The 18,483-nt window shown below is 55.0% G+C and overlaps 1 protein-coding gene across 1 annotated transcript in view; it reads right to left on the minus strand.

The window, feature by feature from the left end:
* Positions 1-9,688, minus strand: part of HCN4 (hyperpolarization activated cyclic nucleotide gated potassium channel 4) — a 38,184-nt gene extending 28,496 nt beyond the window's left edge. The window contains exon 1 of the mRNA XM_054584087.1: positions 8,904-9,688. Coding sequence (XP_054440062.1) covers positions 8,904-9,688 — 785 coding nt within the window. The remainder of the gene's footprint in view (positions 1-8,903) is intronic.
* Positions 9,689-18,483: the final 8,795 nt, after the last annotated feature.

Raw genomic sequence — 18,483 nt, forward strand, 5'->3', positions numbered from 1 at the left:
CATGCTCAGTGATATTATTGCAGCAGCAACACCTGCCTTCTGGGCACCAGTAAGGCAGAAAGAGGGGGTCTTTTCAGGTTGTGCAGCTGGGAGGCCAGGGCCCCGAGGAGCTCCCTTTGGCACGCACCAACACACACACTCAGGCAGCATCAGAGCACTACCTCAGGCAGTGGGGTCAAAGGCCTCTCAGGTGAAGAGCAGAGGTTAAGGAGTACAGGTCCAAAGGGGTAGATTCTCAGCAGCCTGCCCTCAGTGCCTGCCAAGGCCCATCCCAGCCAGACGGCCCTTAGCTCAAGCTCCCTGACACCTGCTGCCAAGAAACTGCGCAGAATGAATGGTTCTCTCTCTCCTTCAGATATAGCGCTGATTTGCCTCCTCTAGGAAGTCTTCCCTGACCATCAATTCATACTAGTTTATGTTCTTTCTGCCGTCCCCTTAATCATACCTGGCAATTCTCAGAGGATCTCATTCCTATCTCCTCTAGCCAGGTAGATAGTGACCCCCATCCCCTGTAATGGGTGAAGACAGTCTTGGAATGGAACATCTGGTCTCTGAGGGAGCACCCTGCCTTGGCTTGCCACTCCCCAAGTCCAGAAGACAATGTGTTAGCCAGCCTTGAGTTATGTATTAATTTCTGAGAGACTCATTCACATAGACATAACACGTCCACCCACACGGGTAAATGCTTAGACAGACACAAAATCAGCAGCAGCCAATTATCGGGCCCCCACAGCTGCTGTGAGCAGACCTGGAGGTCCTGCTGCTTGCTCTGCAATTTGTGGGAGCCCAGAGCCGGGGTGCAGTGGGGTGCAAGGTGTTCCTCTATCGAGCCAGCACACCTCTCTGCCCGGCCCCGAGCGTTGCTCTGCAGGAGCCGCGAGCCAGCTGCCTGGCTGGCAAGACAGACACTAGCCCAACAATGAGAGAGAAGAGCGGGGTGGGAGTGGTCACGTGTGAGATTTGGTGACTCTGGTGTCCGGCAGTCGTAGCACTGCTCTTTATTTATAATTTATACTATACCTCTCACAGAGGCACCTGGCTCAGATGCTAAGAGGCGTAGAAGCTCAGGGATCTTAAAGGAAGGAAGGGCTTCCTAAAGGTGAGAGCACAAGGGAGGGGTGGGCAACATGTCCACACCGCCTGAGGGAAGCACTGCATTGGGTCAGAGGCTTTGTTCAAGGATTCCAGTTCCAGACCTCAGATCAAGGCCTTATCTTGGTCCCAGGATGAACTCTGATTCTAAATATAGACTGAGCCCTCATCCTGGCCGCAGCTGGGACCCAGACGGTGGCCTCACATTGAGTCCTATTGCTGCTCACACTCGGAGCCCTGACCCTGGAGAGAATCTGAGCCCAGTCTCTGCTCACACACTGAGCTCTAAACCACAGACCAACTCCACTTACTGACTTCTCTGAAGGGTGCAATAAATAGAACCTGTGACCACCTATTTCTCTGGTGGAGAGAACACAGATACCCCTGTCTACCTGACTCCTTCGCCTTGAACCTCAATGACTCCTATCAAGGAACAGGTGCCTCAATGGCATTGGATGTGATTCCAAAGGTCTCCACTCCAGTCAGAACCTTCCGGGGGAGGAGCAGGTGGGCAAGCACCCTACTCCAGCACCCTTGGGAACTACAGCCCCAGAGTGGGGGCTTAGGACAGGTATGTCTCTGCCTCTAGACGCTGCATCTTCAGTTAAGGAACGACTCCCTTAACACTGGACAAGCGTAAGTTAAGAAGGGACCCTGAAAATACCTATCATGCCAAACTCCAGGCATGGGGCATGGGTGACAAGAAAAAGGCTCCAGTGACAAGAGCATTAAGTAAAAGCCTTTGCTGGCTGGGGGCATCCTCTGGCTGCCATCTCAGGAGAGACTGCGGGGCCTTCAGACCTTGGCAGCCAGACATTATATAACCCACTTGGGTTCCCATTTTATCTCCTACACAGACTTATCGATGACCTCAGGACAGTTGCCTGGCCTCTCTGGTTCTCGACTCCCCATCCATAAAATAAAGGCTTTAGGCCAGGAGCTTGTTAAGATCTACCCAGAGCTGGTATTCTGAGTCCTGTTACATTTCCTTCCACACCGATCAAACATTACCTGCAATGTTTTTATTCTTGAGAGAATGTTTTCTTGAACTACTTTAGTAATTTAACTTTTTAAAGCTAACAAAAAAAGAAAAAAAAAAAAAAAGGACGGAAGAGTAAAGAGGCATAAATACGAGTTTAAAGTCCTAGAGGCCAGGTTCAAATTCCAGTTCTGGTACTTCATAGCTACATGATTTGGGGCAAATCTTTTTTCTTTTTTCCACGCAGAGTCTAAGTTTGTTTATCTGTAAACTGAGGACAATAGAACCTATTTTTCTGGATGCTATATGAGATATAAAACTGTTAGCACATGGTAGATGGTTCATAAACCACTGATCTGTGAATCCACCTGACTTTAGTCTCCATTGGTTTGAGTCTGGAGTTGTAAACTCAGAAGCCTACAGGGGCCAGGCAGCCAAAAATGCATGAGTGACATTGCTGGGTGCGGGACAGGTCGGGACTGTGGGCTACTGCAAAGCAGAAGAGGGCAATTTAAAGAGGGCAGCCTCTAGTCTGCTCCAGCTCCAGACTGCGGGGCAGGAAGGTGGGGCTAGAACTGCCAGAGTTTCTAATTTTCCAAGGGAAACCTGAAAACCAGATTTTTATATTATATTTTTCCATTTTAAAACACTGTCTCAGATTTGTTATGACACACTATGCTGGCCAAACAAAACACATCTGGGCACTGTAGTAGTCCATGGGATGATCGCTGCTTAGCAACCTCTGGTCTAAGTACTTCTGTCTCATCTTGAGCATCTGCAGTGATGGGGAGCTCACCACCTCTCTGTGATGCCTCCCTCCCCCATTCAGGACAGGTGCTGATGATAGAGTCCCTGAGTGGCCTCCTGGGCTTTGGGATCACAGATTTCCAAGGCCCTGGCAGTGCTTCCTCAGTAAAGCCTGGCTGGCAGAGAACATCCTCTTTGAAGCCAAGGCAATGCCCTGGCCTGCTCTGGCTGGGGAATGTGGATTCTTCAACATCCCCTGGGCCCAAGCAAGATAGCCAGGCCAGCCTCAGTAGCCCTTCTATTAATTAGCAACTGGCAGTAGCAGCTTTTTAAGAGCCCTTGAGCTGAGGGCTGTGTGTGCTGGAGCTGGCTGCCTCCTCAGTTCTATGACAGACCTCCCAGGGACTGGGACTGAACCTTCTGCTCTGGGTCAGTTCCCCTCATGATGGCCAGTGTTGTGGCAAGCAGAAGGGCCACTGAGGCTGTTACGACACTTGTCAGCCTAACCATCTGTATGTAAACTGGACAGACCTCCTCCCACGGTAGAAGGGGCCAGAGAGAAGTGAGAGGTGAGCCCAGCCCACAGGGGAGGCTGCTAGGCGTGGCCTGGGCAGAGGAGGGTGGTATTCATATTTTGACACACCCCCACCACCGCCAAACCAGACCCTGAGGTAACAAGACAGCTGCTCTTAAAGGATACGGCTGTCCTCCCAGCCAGCCAGCCAGCCCGCCGGCCAGAGCCACTTCACACTGGCTCTCCTCCCCCTGGTACCTCTGGATTCTGACTGACAACATCTGTTCTGGGAAATCTCACTGCAGGTCAGCAGTGACTGAACCCCCTGCCCCGGCTCCTGCAGCCAGGGCACCCTCTGGCCCTTAGGACAGGAGAGATGCTGCCGAGGCAACAGGGCTGGATGGGTTAATGCGGGCCCTCTGGCCACCTGGCCTCCTCTTGCCCACTCCACTCCAACAGCCAGCCCAGGGCTGACAGGGCCCACACAGGCATGCAGGAAGCAGAAAGGCTGTCAACCCGACACTGCAAGTTTGCAGTCTACCTCTGCAGCTGAAGGCTGCGCAGCCCAGCTCACAGGACTCACGCTGCTGGTCTGGGCACTAGAGGCCAAGGGGAGCAGATGGCGCCCTTGGGGAGCTCAGACAGGGAGCCCAGGCTAAGAACAGAACAAATGCAGTGTCTGAACCTCAGTACTCCAAGCTGGTTTTGGGCTGGGCGCCGGCAGCATCAAATCACCTAGGCACTTATCAGAAATGCAGAACCTTAGATCCCGCCCCAGACCTAATGAATCAGAATCTGTATTTTAACCAGATCCCCAAGTGAGTTGGATGAATGGCAGTGTGAGAAGCACTGCATTAGAATAAACACAGAGCTCCACCCAAATGCCATGGGGTGCTCAGGGAGGGAGGGAGGGATGATGGTGGCTGCAGTGACCTGAGAGGGCATCCCAGAAGACCTGGGGTCCCTAAAGCATGGGAGATGAGGGCAGATGGACAGGGAGACAGTATAACGCTGCGGGAAGCAGGCCACCTGCAGTGGCTCACAGAGGCTAAGGGAGCAGATGGGGCAGGGCTGGACAGGAGAGAGGCCCCAGCCTAATCACGTAGAAGCCAGACCAGGACCCAAAGCCTTGCAACACGAAGAACCTGGAGTCCAGGCCTCCTACCTGGCAATATAAGGGTCCTGGCCCCACGGGGTTTCTGTGCACTCTCAGTATCCAAAGAGACCTCAGCCTGAGCATACCCTCCACCAGCCCGTCTTATCAGGTTGAGAATGTCCTTGTCACTGGAGAATCCTCCTGCCCACTGTGCCAGCTGACAGCACCGCCCAGGGTGGCTCACCTTGGAATTCCACTCTGTACCAAGGTGCCCTTCCCCCTCCACCAGCACCACTGCCTGCGGCCCCCTTCGGCTTGGCTCTCTGCACTGATAGCAGAAGATGCATTTCTGGGCCATGCTCCCAGGACGGCCCCCCCAGGAGAGGACTCAGACCCCCCAGCCCCACTGCCAAAGCTGCTGCCTTTCCCACTCACCACCTCTTACATGAAAAGTCCTTCCCATGGTTGAAAGGGAGAGAGATGGATGTTGGGGAAAGAGAACAGAAACTAGTCCCCAAGCAGAGCACCTTTTCTTCTGGCATCTAACTCTGCTCCTGTTTTCATCTCCATCCTGCTGGCAATGGGATGCCCAAGCCTCAGATCATGGAGGGCCCCAGGAAAGCCAGCTCTAGGAGGTTAGCACCTGCCCTACCAAGCCAGGACTCTCTTCCGGGATGACCTAGAGTGGGGTTCACAACCTAGGTGGTCTTCCTCTTAGGTCGTCCACAGATTCCAGAAACTGAGTGCCATATTGTGTGTCTAGATGTCCATGTATCTTTCTGGATAGATTCTGTGATTTCCAGCAGGTTCTCAGTTAGGTCTCCAGTACAGGTTGAGAACCACTGATTTAAGCTAAGAACAGGGACCCATCTGCTCTGCCCAGGGCTAAGGAAAGGAAGCAGTGCGGGCAGGGGCGGTGTGGCTCAGCACAGCATCACTGGTCTCTGACAGCATGGTGGAGTGTCTCGATTCCATGGGTGACCAGTTGTACAACTTGTGTCTGACAGGCAACAGGATTGCCATTTTTCTAGGTGTGAAAACTGAGACTCAGGGAGGGCTCATAACCCATAGCAGGGCCCCATAGTGGCTGAGGAGCGGATGTGAGGTGGGCAATGGCAATGCCTGGGGCCAGGTACCGGCACAGGAAATCAGTTTTGGGCCACCCCTGGGACCTACCAGGCCATTGGTCCAGTTTCCATGATTTTGGAGGCCAGCTGTTTCTGCCTCTAAGAAAGGACCCTTTAGGGCTCTGCCTTCCCTCCCCTTCCTCACACCTTCAGGAGGCTCAGGCTAGTAGAGGGAAGGGGCAGAGGAATGAGGAGGGCCAAGCTTGCCTGCCCCCACTCTCAAGGCCAAGCTAGAGTTTCGAGCACAGGAGGAGCCCCAGAACTGACATCCCACATAGGGACTTCCCTGCCAGCCCCATACCCACCCACACATTCCCCAGACACCTGCTCGGACACCTAGAGGTATACACATCTAGGCTGACACCCCCCATCCCACTGCCCTCCCTAAAGCCTAATGCTTGAAAGCCTGGCCAGTTTGGGGGAATAAAATCAGATACATCTTCATGCGGGGTCCCCAATCCTTTCCTCTACCCTTGGAAAACCAAGATCACGCAGATACTGTATTTTATTTGTTGTAGGTTCCCACTGCCAAACCCAGCTTCCAGGACATGGCTCATATGAAAGAAAGGACCACCCAGAACCCTAGAACCCAACCACCCTGGGGTGGGAGCCTGGGGGCAATGCCTTAGGGGATATGTGTCCTTCCCTTACCAAACCTTAAATACACATTTCAAAGGCAAGTGGGGAGTGGACAGAGAGGGAAGAGGAGGCCAGACAAGGTGGATGAGCCTGGAGGCGCCATGGGAGAAGCCAGGGCATGGTGTGTGCAGGGTGGGTGAGTGAGGAGCAGCACAGGCAGCCAGGAAAAGCCCATCACTGGACATGGTCAATATGTGGATCCCTCAGAGCATGGCCCACTCCAGCCATTAGAAAAAGCACGAACCTTCCTCCCCCAGGAACAGGAGAAGTCAGAAGCAGTCCATGACAGCAAGCTCTGAACTCTAAACCACAAACTCAATCTATCATGGCTTGCTAGTGATTCTTTATTAAACCAATTCTGCTGGATCAATGCTTCCTGCCCATCAAAATGATGAATACATCCTCAGCTGGCTTGAGTGATGCTTGCAGAAGCTCTTGTGAAGCTGAGCTGGGCAGTGGGATTGGCTCCATATTGAAATCCAAGGCCAGTGGCTGTAACTTGAGGGACTGAGGCTTGGGGTGCTCGGTCGGGGGAAGTGGGTGAGGACAGGTTGAATGGTGGGGTTTCTACACTTAAAAGACTTAGCTAAGTCTTTGACTCTTGGACCTTCTGAAAATGAACCCAGCTGTTCTGGCCTAGAGACAGGAGAGGAATGACCACTGCCTCTCTAGAAGCTCACACAGATGATCTTTCTTGGATTTCTTTCCTCGCACCCCACCCAGCACCAGAGAGCTATCATGCTGTGCAGAAGATGTGTGCTTCCAACTACCAGTCCCTGTTGCTTGTTGCACAAACCCAAATTCCAAGTCCAGTCTGACCTTTCTCCTGTTGCCCATTTATCAATCCTGCTGCATCCCCCCACCCCCCTACCATGTCCCAGGCAGCCTTCAGTTAGTGGAAGATTCTGTAGCAGGGGGACTGCACACAGACATGCCAAGATGGCAGAGGAAGACCAGGAAGGCGGAGACGTTCCCATTGATGCATTCTACCCAGTCCTAGTTCTTTACAGCCCAAGGTAAGGGGACACTGGGAGGGCACAGTGCAGTCCCTACAAGGTGCTTGATCAATGCCTACTGTCGACAGAGGCCAGGTGTGCCCAGGGTCAGTCCCTTGCAGCCCCCTGACCCAGGCTGGTGATGAAAACCCTGAGCGTAGGCTTTCAGGCAACAAAGATGGTGGGAAGCTGAGCAAGGGAAGGGAAGGCCCCTCTACAATCTCAGCTGGCAGATGCTGGCACAGCCTATCTGCCGCCACCACCAGGGAGTGTGCAGGGAAGAGGAGAAACCCAAGGTACCCAGAGGGTTGCAGCAGACACAGCTCCTGCCTACTCCTCCCCAGCTCAGGCTGGGATCCTTAGAACCCAATTCTGACCAGAGGGGAGGCCACACTTTAGGAACCTGGTACTGCGCACCAACCACAGTTCCTAATGGAGGATCCTGCATTTGCTCACACAATGAAGACTATGGCTGTGTGAAGGAGGGAAGGAAGGCAGAAAGGAAGGGAGAAAAGAAGGAATGGAGGAAAAGGGAGGGCCCTTGGGTCACCATCTATTTTAAGGCATCAAGTGTTGCCTGACTGGTCATTCCCAGCACGAGAAATCTCTCTCATTGGATGGAAAAGGCTTTGCTCTCATTACAAACCTAGCTTCCCTGGAGTTTGCAAAGAGGGCTCTGGGTTGACAAAATGCTCATTTATATTGGCAGACAAACAGAACAGGCAGGTAAGAGAGCTCAACAGGGGGCACAGCCCAGAGAGAGAATGATTAAACCCAGCTCTAAAGGGTGACCATTTTTTTTTCAGACCCCAGGGGAGCACTGAGGGGCCCAAGACCTTCACTGGGGTCGAGGCATGCCCGATCCCAACTTCAGAGGCAACCACCAATCTCTCTTTTTGCGCAGATACCCCCACAGGCCTGAAGTGGTATTTGCTGTGCAGTGGCATCTGACTTAGGTGATGGAGGAGGTGGTAGGGTCCCTCTCCTTGACTGGCAGTCACACGTTTTGTTTGGGGACTCATGGCTGACCCATGAGGGACCTAGCAGCTGCTGAGGAGGGTACACTGGATGACCTACGGTCACAGGGCAGCTGCTCATCAGTCACTGAGCAAGGTCATCCTGTTCTGCCAGTCTGGATACCAGCTACCCAGGGTATCTACTCCTGGCCTAACATTTGGCATGAGGGGCTCAGCCCAGAGTTAAGGTGGGTGCAGATGGCTTTCATCCTGGGCAGGAGGCCCCAGCGACCTCAGTCCTCCAAGGGCCGGCTCTCCATCAGGAGCTGCAGTTTCCCAGGGCACCAGAAGGCAGACATGAACGGCTGGGGTCAGCACCCAAGGAGCTGACCCAGCTGCCAAGAGGTCTGTCTCCCTTCATGGGCCTGCTCTGCAGGCTAAATGACCTGGAAGTGTGTCTAGGAGAGCCACTCTGACTCTGTATCCCAGAAGGCAGAGGTGTGATGTGTGGCTTAAGGTTAGAGAAGGCTCAGAATACCTTCTCGAACTGCCCCTAAAGCCGCCCAGACTTCAAGAGGCCGAGGTCTGCTGTCCGAATCACGGAAGAAAGTTCCCTGCATGGGGCAGGAGGAGGTCTGCGGTTGTCTCCGAGCTTAAAGACGCCCCACTTCTCTTGGAGCTCCCAGCGCTAGGAAGGAAATAAGTTAACTCTGGCTACAACCGCTAAGGCACCCACAGATCCCCACAGGTCCCATTACCTGAAGTCGCTGTAGGGGTGGATAATCCAAAACCCGGCAGACTTAACCCTCTCCTGCTCCCGCTCCACAGCTTTCTGGCTGCCAAACATCCTCAGAGAAAATTTGTTGACCCCGGGCTGGAGCATGGCCCCGAACTGGCGCTGCATGAAGCCAGTCTGGCCCAGGCGCACCTCGGCCTCGGGGAGGATCTGGTCGCCGGCGGCCGCGCCTCCCTCCACCTTGATAGCGGTGTCCACTGAGTGCTGCTCGCAGGAGGCAGAGGCCGACTGCGGCGACTGCTGGAGCGGCGGCGGCGAGGCTGTAGGCTGCGCCGAGGGGCAGGGGCGCTCCGGCTCGCCGGCCAGGCCTGGGGGCGTCCTGTCCTCGCCCGGGGACGCGTCGCCCTCAGCAATGAGCCGCCGCTCCTCCGCGGAGTCATGCAGGTGCCCGTGACTGCTGCCGCCCCCAGCTCCGCCGCCGCCCCGGCTGCCCAGCGAGGCCAGACTCCCGCGGAAGCGCCTGCAGTCGCCGTTCGTGCTGGACTTGCCCGCGCCACGGGCGGGCCCCTCGCCGTCCGCTGCTCCGAGGGCCGCACCCCGGGACTCCGTGATGCCCGCGGCCGCTGAGGGCGAGGGCGAGGGCGAGTGCAACGGCCGCAGCCGGATGCTCCTGCGGCTGGGGTCCTGGCGGCCCCCAGCCCCCTCCTCCTCGGCATCTTCTTCCTCATCCATGATCCACGCCTTGGCCCCCACCTGCTGCGGAAGGCTGTAGAGTCGCTTGCGCATGGACGGCGGCAGCTTGTCCATGGCGCCAGGAGCGGGCGCCGGGCTGGAAGCACCGGCGCGGGTGCGGCGCCGCGGACCGGCTCCAGGTCCGCCCCCCGGTCAGTCCGCCCGTGGGGACGCGTCCTTCGCTGGGCTGCCTCAGGCGCCCATGCTCAGGCAGGCTGCGTGCCGCAGGGAGGCTCGTAGTCCGGCTCCGGGTCCCTGGGCTCGCCGCGCGGCACCTCCTCCCGGGCCGGGCCGGGCGCGGGGACCCCGCACTCCCTCCCTTCCTTCCTCCGGTGTTCAGGGGCGCGGCGCGCGGCCTGGCTCCAGGCGCCCCGCCCCCGCAGGAAACAATGGGCGCGGAGAGAAGCGCGGCTTTAGCCGCCGCGTCTGGACGACCGCACAGGAGCGCAGAGCACGCGGCCCGCGCGCCTCCCCGGCGTGCGTCCCGCGGGCAGGCGGGCTGTCCGTCTGTCCCGGCGCCCGGGCTTTATGGCTAGACACTCGCGAGCTTGCCTCGCCTCCTCTGGCCAAGCCCGGCCGGCCTGTCCTAGGGTTCCCGCCGCAACCGAGCGGAGCCCAGCTGCCCGCCGGGCTTACATCAGCGGCCGCCTCCCCCAGAGCGCCCTCCGGCAACGCAGGGCTCCCGCGCCCCGGAATATTCATGAAGCCACCGCAGCTCGCGGGTTGCCATAGGAGCGGCTCCCGCAGCCGGTCCTGCCTACCTGGGCTTCTTAAAGGGGCAGTGGCGCTGGCTGTGGGCTGGGATGTGGGCGGAGGTCGGGCCTGGCGGGGGGCGCAAGGTGCGCCTTCGCGCAATCTTAGGGACTGAGGTAAGAGGCGTCCTTGATCCTAAAACTTCAAATACCTTTCTTCAGCCGAGGGCTGGGAGCGCACCGCAAGTTTAAGGTTCCGCTTTGATTGCCAATCCCTCCCGCCCCAGGATTGGGGGGTGGGGCGGGGCTTCCCGGTCTCTCCTCCGAGCCCTGGGTTCGCCTTTTCCCGGCCGCTTTGCTTCTCAGCTGAATCTCGGACCCTCCGGGGGAGGCGGGCGGGGCCTTCCCGCAACGCGCCTAGAGGTGGGGTTTCCAGGAAGTGCTCTGCGCGGGGCCTGCTCCCAGTTTTTCCTGTGAGAGGCGGGGTGCGATTCCCCCACACCGGTCTTTCCCCTGCAGAGCCTCACATCTGCCGGGCAAGGAGGGCGTGGGGAAACTCCGGGACCCACGCACAGGGCGCGCGGGTGAGACCCAGCCATTCGAGATAAGATTTCGAGGAAATCTGCCTGCACAGCCGCGGCCGCGAAATGGGATACCCGCACGCACCTCTCCCGGGTGGTTCCGCTGAGGGCTTCTGAGATCAGCGGCTTGCTGGCACTCTGGAGCTAGCCCCGGACCTCCTTCTCCCTGGGTGCTCATCCAGATTGTGACTTCGTCTGTGGACCAAGGCTAGGGGGGTGTTCCTTCTCTTACCCAGGAGCAGCAGCAGGCAGCACCCAGTCCCTTTGAGTCTGCTCTCCACCCCAACCTCCAGGCCAGGTGGCGGTCCTTCCCGTGTCCTTGTACCGTCTCAGGGCTTATGGACGAATCCCACCAGCCCAGCTAGAGCTATAATACAGCTCTCCTCCTCTCCAGCGCCCTAACAGAGCCTGACACTTCCCATCCACACAGGCGGGGCTGCCAGACCCCCTTTCCCTGGCCTGGAGGCCACCACCACGGTCCAGGGGTTACTCAGATCGTCTCAGGGCAACATACCAGATTAGCTCAAAAATCGAGATGGGGCAGTTAGAGGGAAGGGGTTGGCCAGGGAAGATTGGAGTTTGGGTTCATGGAGTCTGAGTGTATCCTCAGCAAAGTCTGACCGCAATAGGCAGTAAGGCCCCCTAGCTTCGCCATCTCTATGAGGAATGACATGAAGTTTTCTTCAAAGGGCTTTTTATTCTCATCCTTAGGCCACTTGTGAACACCTCCCATTCAGAGAAGAAAATTGGGAAGCAAGAGGGAGGGGGATGGGTAGCCTGGCAGGGGCTTTTCTGCTCCACCCAGTGGACCAGGGGGCCCCCTGCAGAGGGAGGGAATGACAGGATAGTGATTGCATTGCTAATGGGCATTTCCACTTTTGAGCAGCTCTGAGCTGACAGTTCTCTGCACAGATGCTGGGAGTCCTAATCCCTGTATGTCCTTGGATCTCCTTGAGAAGGAGTGTTCTTAACGGGCTGTGAGCACAGCCCGCCCTGTGGTGCCAGCCACAGGGAGATTTCCACGGAACTCACTTCTGTGGGCTTGTGTCCAGCGGGGAGCTAGTCTGCCCTACCCCAGCTGCAGGAAGCCCGCCGAAACAGTGACCCATGGGAGGGGTGTCCCCTTCTTGAGGAACCCTTTCCTGACCACCCAAATCTTAATCATGTCCTCAACATTTGGCTCCCATGTCCCATGAGCTCCCATCAACCTGAGCACTTATTGCACAGTGCATTCTGTGTCCCTTCAGGACAGCTCCCCGAGGATAGGGCAGTTCCGGCTCATCAAGGGGACCTCAGCACTAACGCAAGGGTGGGCAGAGAACAGATCAATATATGTCGACACATGAGGAAGGGACCTGGAAGTTAGCTAATGCCATCGAAGATTGGATCCTGGAAGAAGACGGAGGATATGACCAAAGTTCTGCTTCCTGGGATTCTGCTGCCATACGCTGACCAGGGGTGAGGGCCCCTTAACTCCTGCTCCTCTAGCACCTCTCCTACCCTCAATTTGGTCAGCACCACCCATTCGGGACCATCTAAGACCACACTTAGGTGCAGAAATGACCACACCGTAAAAGAGGCACACAGTAACCCTGATGAGACCCAGACTCTCCTTGTCTCTGTGAAAATCTGAACAGAGGAGGGCTGTGGCATGCCAGCATTCTGAGGAACAGAGAAAGAGGAGACCAAGGTCTTGCCCTATGGGCTCCAAGGTTTGGGGAATCGAAACTTATCTAGGCTCGGAAAAGAGGAGAAAAACTCAAGACAGGAAAGAAGTGTGTGCTAATCGTGCCTCTGCCTGTAAGAGATTTGAGAAGGGGGGAGACTTGCTGAGCTTGGGGTAGCAAAGGAGGACTTCCTAGAAGAGCTTATATTTGGCAAGAGACATTTGTTAAACTATATTTTTACAGTTTCTCATGGCTCAACCTAATATTCTTGCTTCTATTTGCAAGCAAGAGAACCAAAGCACAGAGGGATTAAGTGACTTGCCAAATGTCCCACAGCAAGAAAATGGTGGAGTTGGAACTTCAACCCAGGGCGCCCCAAGCCACGTTTTCCTCAGCTGCCCAGCTGACTCACCCAGATGGGGCGGCAGTAGGCACAGGTGGGGGAGGGAGAGGCAGTTCAGAGTCGGGCGTGGCTAAAGCGGAAAGAAGGTGCAGAATGGAGCCTCCCTATTCTGTGTCCTCCCCATGACCCCCCCCCAGGTCTCATGTCCTCTTCTTTCCAGTGCTGCTGAAATAAGCCTGGGCCTCTTTTGGTTCATCGGGCAACACAATTGACAGGACCTGGGGACCCCAGCAAGGAGAAGGTCCTGCCTTCGGGCTGAGATAGGGAGAAGACCTGCGGCTCTCAGCTTCGATGGGGAACTGAGTACCTCCAGGAGACAGATGTACTTCCCGGAAGGGCTGCAGAGGGCCTGCGTATTCCTGAAATGCAAACCCCGAAAAGAGTTGGGTCTAAGGGGGAAGGGCTGAGGAGGATGAGCTTTCTTCCCTGGAAGTGAGATTCAGAAAACCTGCTGGAAGTGGAGTGAGGATGTGGCTGATTATTATACATCAATCTCACACCTTATATGGCAGAGACCTGGATGGGTAGAAGGGCAAGGTGGGAAATTCTGGAAGTAATTTTGCTTGTGGGCCAAAGGCATTGTTCTTGCTTAAACCGGCAGCTCTGGGGTAGGACAGTGGCTCCCACACCATGTAATGCCAGGTCTGCTTGAAATTTAACCAGAGAGAGAGAGCGCACGCGCTCACACAATGTAAGATTTGGGGGTAAGCTTCTTGACTGTCCTTTCTTAGAAGGCTAACTATTCTAACATTATATCCTTGTTGCATTTTCTGTGTTAAAATGCCATTTGATAAAATCATAGTGCTAGGAGATGGCACTTTTTAGATTTTTGCCTAAATCAACAGTTGGCATAGGGTTTGTTCCCAAAAACCATTTTTGAAATGTTATTGATCTGTGAATTCCAGAGGTCTGAGAGCCCCTGCTGTAGACAATAGAGCATGAGATAGGCAAACAAAAGCTCTAGAATTAAATCTTTCTCTGTCACATGCTCCCTGTATGTGCCTCTGTCTTCCTCGGGTGTAAACTGCGTTCGGTGATATGTACCTCATAAGTTATTGTGAAGACCAAATGAGAACATGAATGCACCGAGCCGGGCATCTCATTTGCAGTAAGTTCTCAACAAACACTGGGTGATGGAATATTGAATGAAACCTGCATTGGCCAGTGGAGGGGGAGACATTTCAAATCTGACTTAGGTCATATATTCCTCTTAAATTTTGCTGTTGGGATGACACGGATGTCCTGCTGGACAGGATTGCCTTTTGTGAATTCTCTGCCCCTGCTAAGTCCTGGCCGGGTCTCCAGAAGGCAAACTTTCTTCTCTCTGGGATAGGAACTTACCTAGGTGGGATCAGAGGGAACCGACGCAGAGGTCACACATTTTACCCTGTTTTTAGACCTCCCACCACACACAGGTGCAACGTTATTTTTCTGTTTAGTGTAGATGTGGTCCTTGCAGGGTGCCTTCTGCTCGGTTCCGAGGAAGATTTGCTCTGTGAAGTCCTGACCTGGGGACTAGACCCCTGAGAAGGAATACTGACAGCTGTTACATCCTCTCAGGCTTTTTGTCCCAAGGCTTCCTGGTGGAGAACCTGGAGGGAGAAGGAAGGGGCACACAGAGAATGGGCCTTAGTGGGTATGGACGTGTGGAAAGCACAAACCAACAACCCAGTCTTGACCAAGCCCTTAGGTGCGCTTCCCTGATCATAGCCAGACATGAATGGAGGCTGAGAAGGCAGAGAGATGTCCTCGTTTGGCCATTTCCCAGTCTGATTGAAACAGAAAAGGATCATCCCAGATGTTTATAATCAAGGGTCAGAGTAAGTGGTTCAGAAGCTCAGAGCAGTGGTGTTCCTGAGTATGATCGAGGTGGATTTCCTGGAGGAAGTAGAAAGTGAACTGGGTTTTCTAAGCAGTAGTTAGTGTGTGTGTGTGTGTGTGTGTGTGTGTGTGTGTGTGTGTGTTTCTTCTGGGGGAAACAGTGAGTGGAGCAGCCTGGCAGGCATGAGGCCTGCTGCATTCTGTCAGTGGAGCAAGCAAGGCATTGCCAGAGAATAGGGCCAGGGTGAGGGTCCACTTCAGGGGCCCACTAAGCTTTTGCCCGAAGCTGGTTAGGAGAAAATCTGCTGTCTCCATGGAAGGAGGGCATTGGGGATCCTCTTGATCCCCAACACCCTCACCCCTAGACTCTGGCCCCCAAAACTCCTGGGAGCCCACATGCTCACCCTCCCCCAAGGACATTAGGGCAGCAGTGAAAGAAAGCCCCCACAGGCTCAGCTTCCAGTTGGGCTCGCCATCTGCTTTTTTCTCAGCTCTGCCTGGTTTCTCTGGGATCTGGAAATGTGAACTATTGTATTGTCCTTTCTCCAGCCTGTGCCTCTGTGCAGGGCCCCGCCTATGAGTGCGCGGAGCCCAGCGGAGCCCAGAGCCCTTTCATCTCCAGGCCAGCCCGGACCCACTGCCCTTGATCCCGCCACACACCCCACCCAGCGCTCCTGGCTGTTCTCTCAGGACTCTGCCAGGGCCATGACCGGAACGTCGCGCCCCTCTCCTCCCAGGGAGGCAGGAGGAAGAGGTGCTGACAGCTGAGCTGGGCCTGGACTATGTCTCTATGTCCAGCTGGGGCTCCAGGATGTCTGGCCACCTGGACTTGGAGCCAGGCTAGAGAGCGAGGCACTTGGGATGGTGGGGAGGCCCTGAGGTGCTGGCTGAGCAAAGCTGCCAAGAAGTAAGTACCAGAGACTCCTCTGTCCAAAGTCTGGAATTTACTATATATCAGGGCTGAAGTGAGTTCAGACAAGGGCCCCAGTGGTAAGGGAAAGGAAGAGACAGGAGGGCCTGGGAGAGGCTTGGCAAATGGGGCAAGGAGGAGGGTGGAGGGTGGAGGTCAGGCTAGAGAGGAGAGCAGGGAGATGAGGCTTTGCTGGGAAACCCTGAGGTGGCCCAGGAGGCCTGGCTCATGCTGTTCTCCCTGCTGGGCCCTTATGCTCTTCCCCTCTTCTCTACATTTTCTTCTTCCCCCAATTTCACATATGCCTTTCATTTATTCAGTCATTCACCCCTTTATTTGTTTAGCCAACTTGTGTAGTACCTGCTAAACAATAGATTTAGCCACTAGCCCTGACTGGTGTGGCTCAGTGGGTTGGGCATCATCCTGCAAATGGAAAGGTCTCCTGTTTGATTCCCGGTCAGGGTACACACCTGGGTTGGGAGCATAGGAGAGGCAACTGAACAGTTTCTCTCCCTCTCTTTCTCCCTCCCTTCCCCTGTCTCTAAAAACAAATAAATAAAATATATATTTTTTTAAAAAGATCCAGCCCCTAATCTCCAGGCACCTTAGGCTATGGCAAGAATAAAACAGATATAGAAGCTCATGTAAGGAAGCAGGGACAAGTGTCATGTGATGTGCACAAGTGGCTGGAGAGCGAAGGAGGGAGGAGGAAGCACATAGAAGAGGGAAGCAGGGGAGACGGTTATGTTTGGAGTGGCCTTTGAGGGAGGCATGTGCGATTTGGAAAAGTGAAGGCAGAGAGGTGCTGCACGCCAGGCAAAGGGCACGGAGTGAGGGAGAGCGGAAGGGAGCCCTGCAGTGGCGTCGGGGAGCGGGCCAGGGGACTGCACCCCTGGTGGGTTGGTTCTGGATGCAATGGGAAGTTGACTGGAACTGATCTAAGACCAGCCAGGACTTTGGGGACAACCATCAGGTTGTGCCCTGGGAGCCCAGCCCTGTTCTCAGCAATGCAGTGAGTGAGCAAGAAAATAAGACACAGTCCCTGCTCTTAGAAGCTCACAGTGGGGTCAAGGAGATTAAGTTAATGGCACAAAATCATTCAGTCACCCTGCCAGAGGCAGGGACCTGGACTGGACCCTGGGAGCACATAGAGTGAGCCACAGCCAGGCCCCGTTGGCTGGTTTCTTCTGTAAAGCCCCATGACCCAGCCTCTTTCCCATGAGCCCTGAACATCAGGATAAGCTGCTATTACATGAGCCTTGTGCTGGCTACCTTCCAGAGTGACAGTCCACTGGGCAAGGAGAGCTCTGCCCCACAGGCCAACCTTCAGAGCCCAGAGCACAGGCAGAGTCAGGGACAGGCTGTGACCGAGACTGTGACTGGGGCTGCGACAGGGGTGATGATAGAGACTGTGATAGAGAGAGACTAACAGAACGGAGACATACGTGGTGATAGGGGCTGTGACAGGGCTATGAAGGGGCTGTGCAGGGGTTGTCACAGGGACTGGGACAGGGACTAGGACAGAAACGTGACTAAGTCTGGAACCAGTGCCAGAGTTGGGACAGCAGCTCCTGAGCCCAGGCCTGTACTCCCACAGTGCACCAAGCAGTTGGCGGTGACAGCAGCAACACGCAAACACAGGAGGCCCAGCCAGGCGCAGGCATCTGGGCCGCCAGCAGGCTGACACTGCCACAGGGAGAGTGGGAGCGCGGCAAGGGAGGCTGGCACCCCACCCCCGGCTCTGCCCTGTGCTCCTGTCTGTCCATGGGCACATTCCTGGGCCTCAGTTTCCTGGATAACGCCGGCCACAGGGAGAGTTCAGATGGCAGAGTGAGACAAGTGGACTGACCGAGGGTCCCTGTGAGACTCCAAGGCATTGCAAAGGGTCCCTGAATCTGCACAGGCTCGCCAAGCACAGCCAGCTGACTGAATAAGGAATGGGTCTTCTGTATGTACAAACCACCGTTTTTCTCGTATGTGGGTGCCAGTGTGATGAATAAAACACCAATTTGTTTCAAAGTATAACCAAATTCATAGTCATGAGAAGTAACACTTACCGGGAGCTAGCTCTGTACCGGTACCACGCCAAGTGCTTAGCATGGATTAGCTCATGTAATCCTTGCTGAACCCTGTTGGGTAAGTGGTATTATCCCCATTTTACAGATGACTAAACTGAGGCTGAAGAAGTTGACTAACTTGCCCAGGCTCTCACAGTTTGCGGGCAGTTAACATCTGACGCAGTCTCTGATCTTCACCCAGCACTGACATCTTGCTTAATCACAACTGCTATCGTGTCAGCTATATTTTGAAGTCTTGAAGTCAGAAATTTTTTTCAGTAAAAAAAGGTCCTCATACTCGAATGGCTGGGACCTACTTGGGAAGCTTTGCTTTGGTCCATGGGAATGTTTGGGACTCGTGTGCTCTCTGTCCTTATCCCAGGCACCAGGCTGGGAACTAGGGTGAGTAGGACATTATTTTCTGCCCTCGGAGAGCACAGAATAGGTGTAACGATTTTAAGGGCTATGCTTGTCATTGCACCTTTGGCCAGGCTCTCACTGACCAACATAAACAGTTATAAACAGTTATAGCCAAGCAGACCTTGTTCTCCTCTCTCGCCAGGCTAACTCTGAGCCTATTTCTGGTGGCCTCATCCCCTTGTCTTATCACCCTTCTTGGGTCATATTCAAAAGGGAAATTCTCTGCCAGGTGCCTGGTGAAGACAGGGCCACTTGGCCTCAGCACAGAAGGCCCCTTCTGCTGTTCCTGTGGGATGGCTCCCCATTCTCCCAGACTCCC

This window comes from Pteronotus mesoamericanus, unplaced genomic scaffold (assembly GCF_021234165.1).
Source record: "Pteronotus mesoamericanus isolate MK-2021 breed Mesoamerican mustached bat unplaced genomic scaffold, CSHL_Meso_final contig_100, whole genome shotgun sequence".
In the NCBI taxonomy this organism is placed as follows: domain Eukaryota; kingdom Metazoa; phylum Chordata; class Mammalia; order Chiroptera; family Mormoopidae; genus Pteronotus; species Pteronotus mesoamericanus.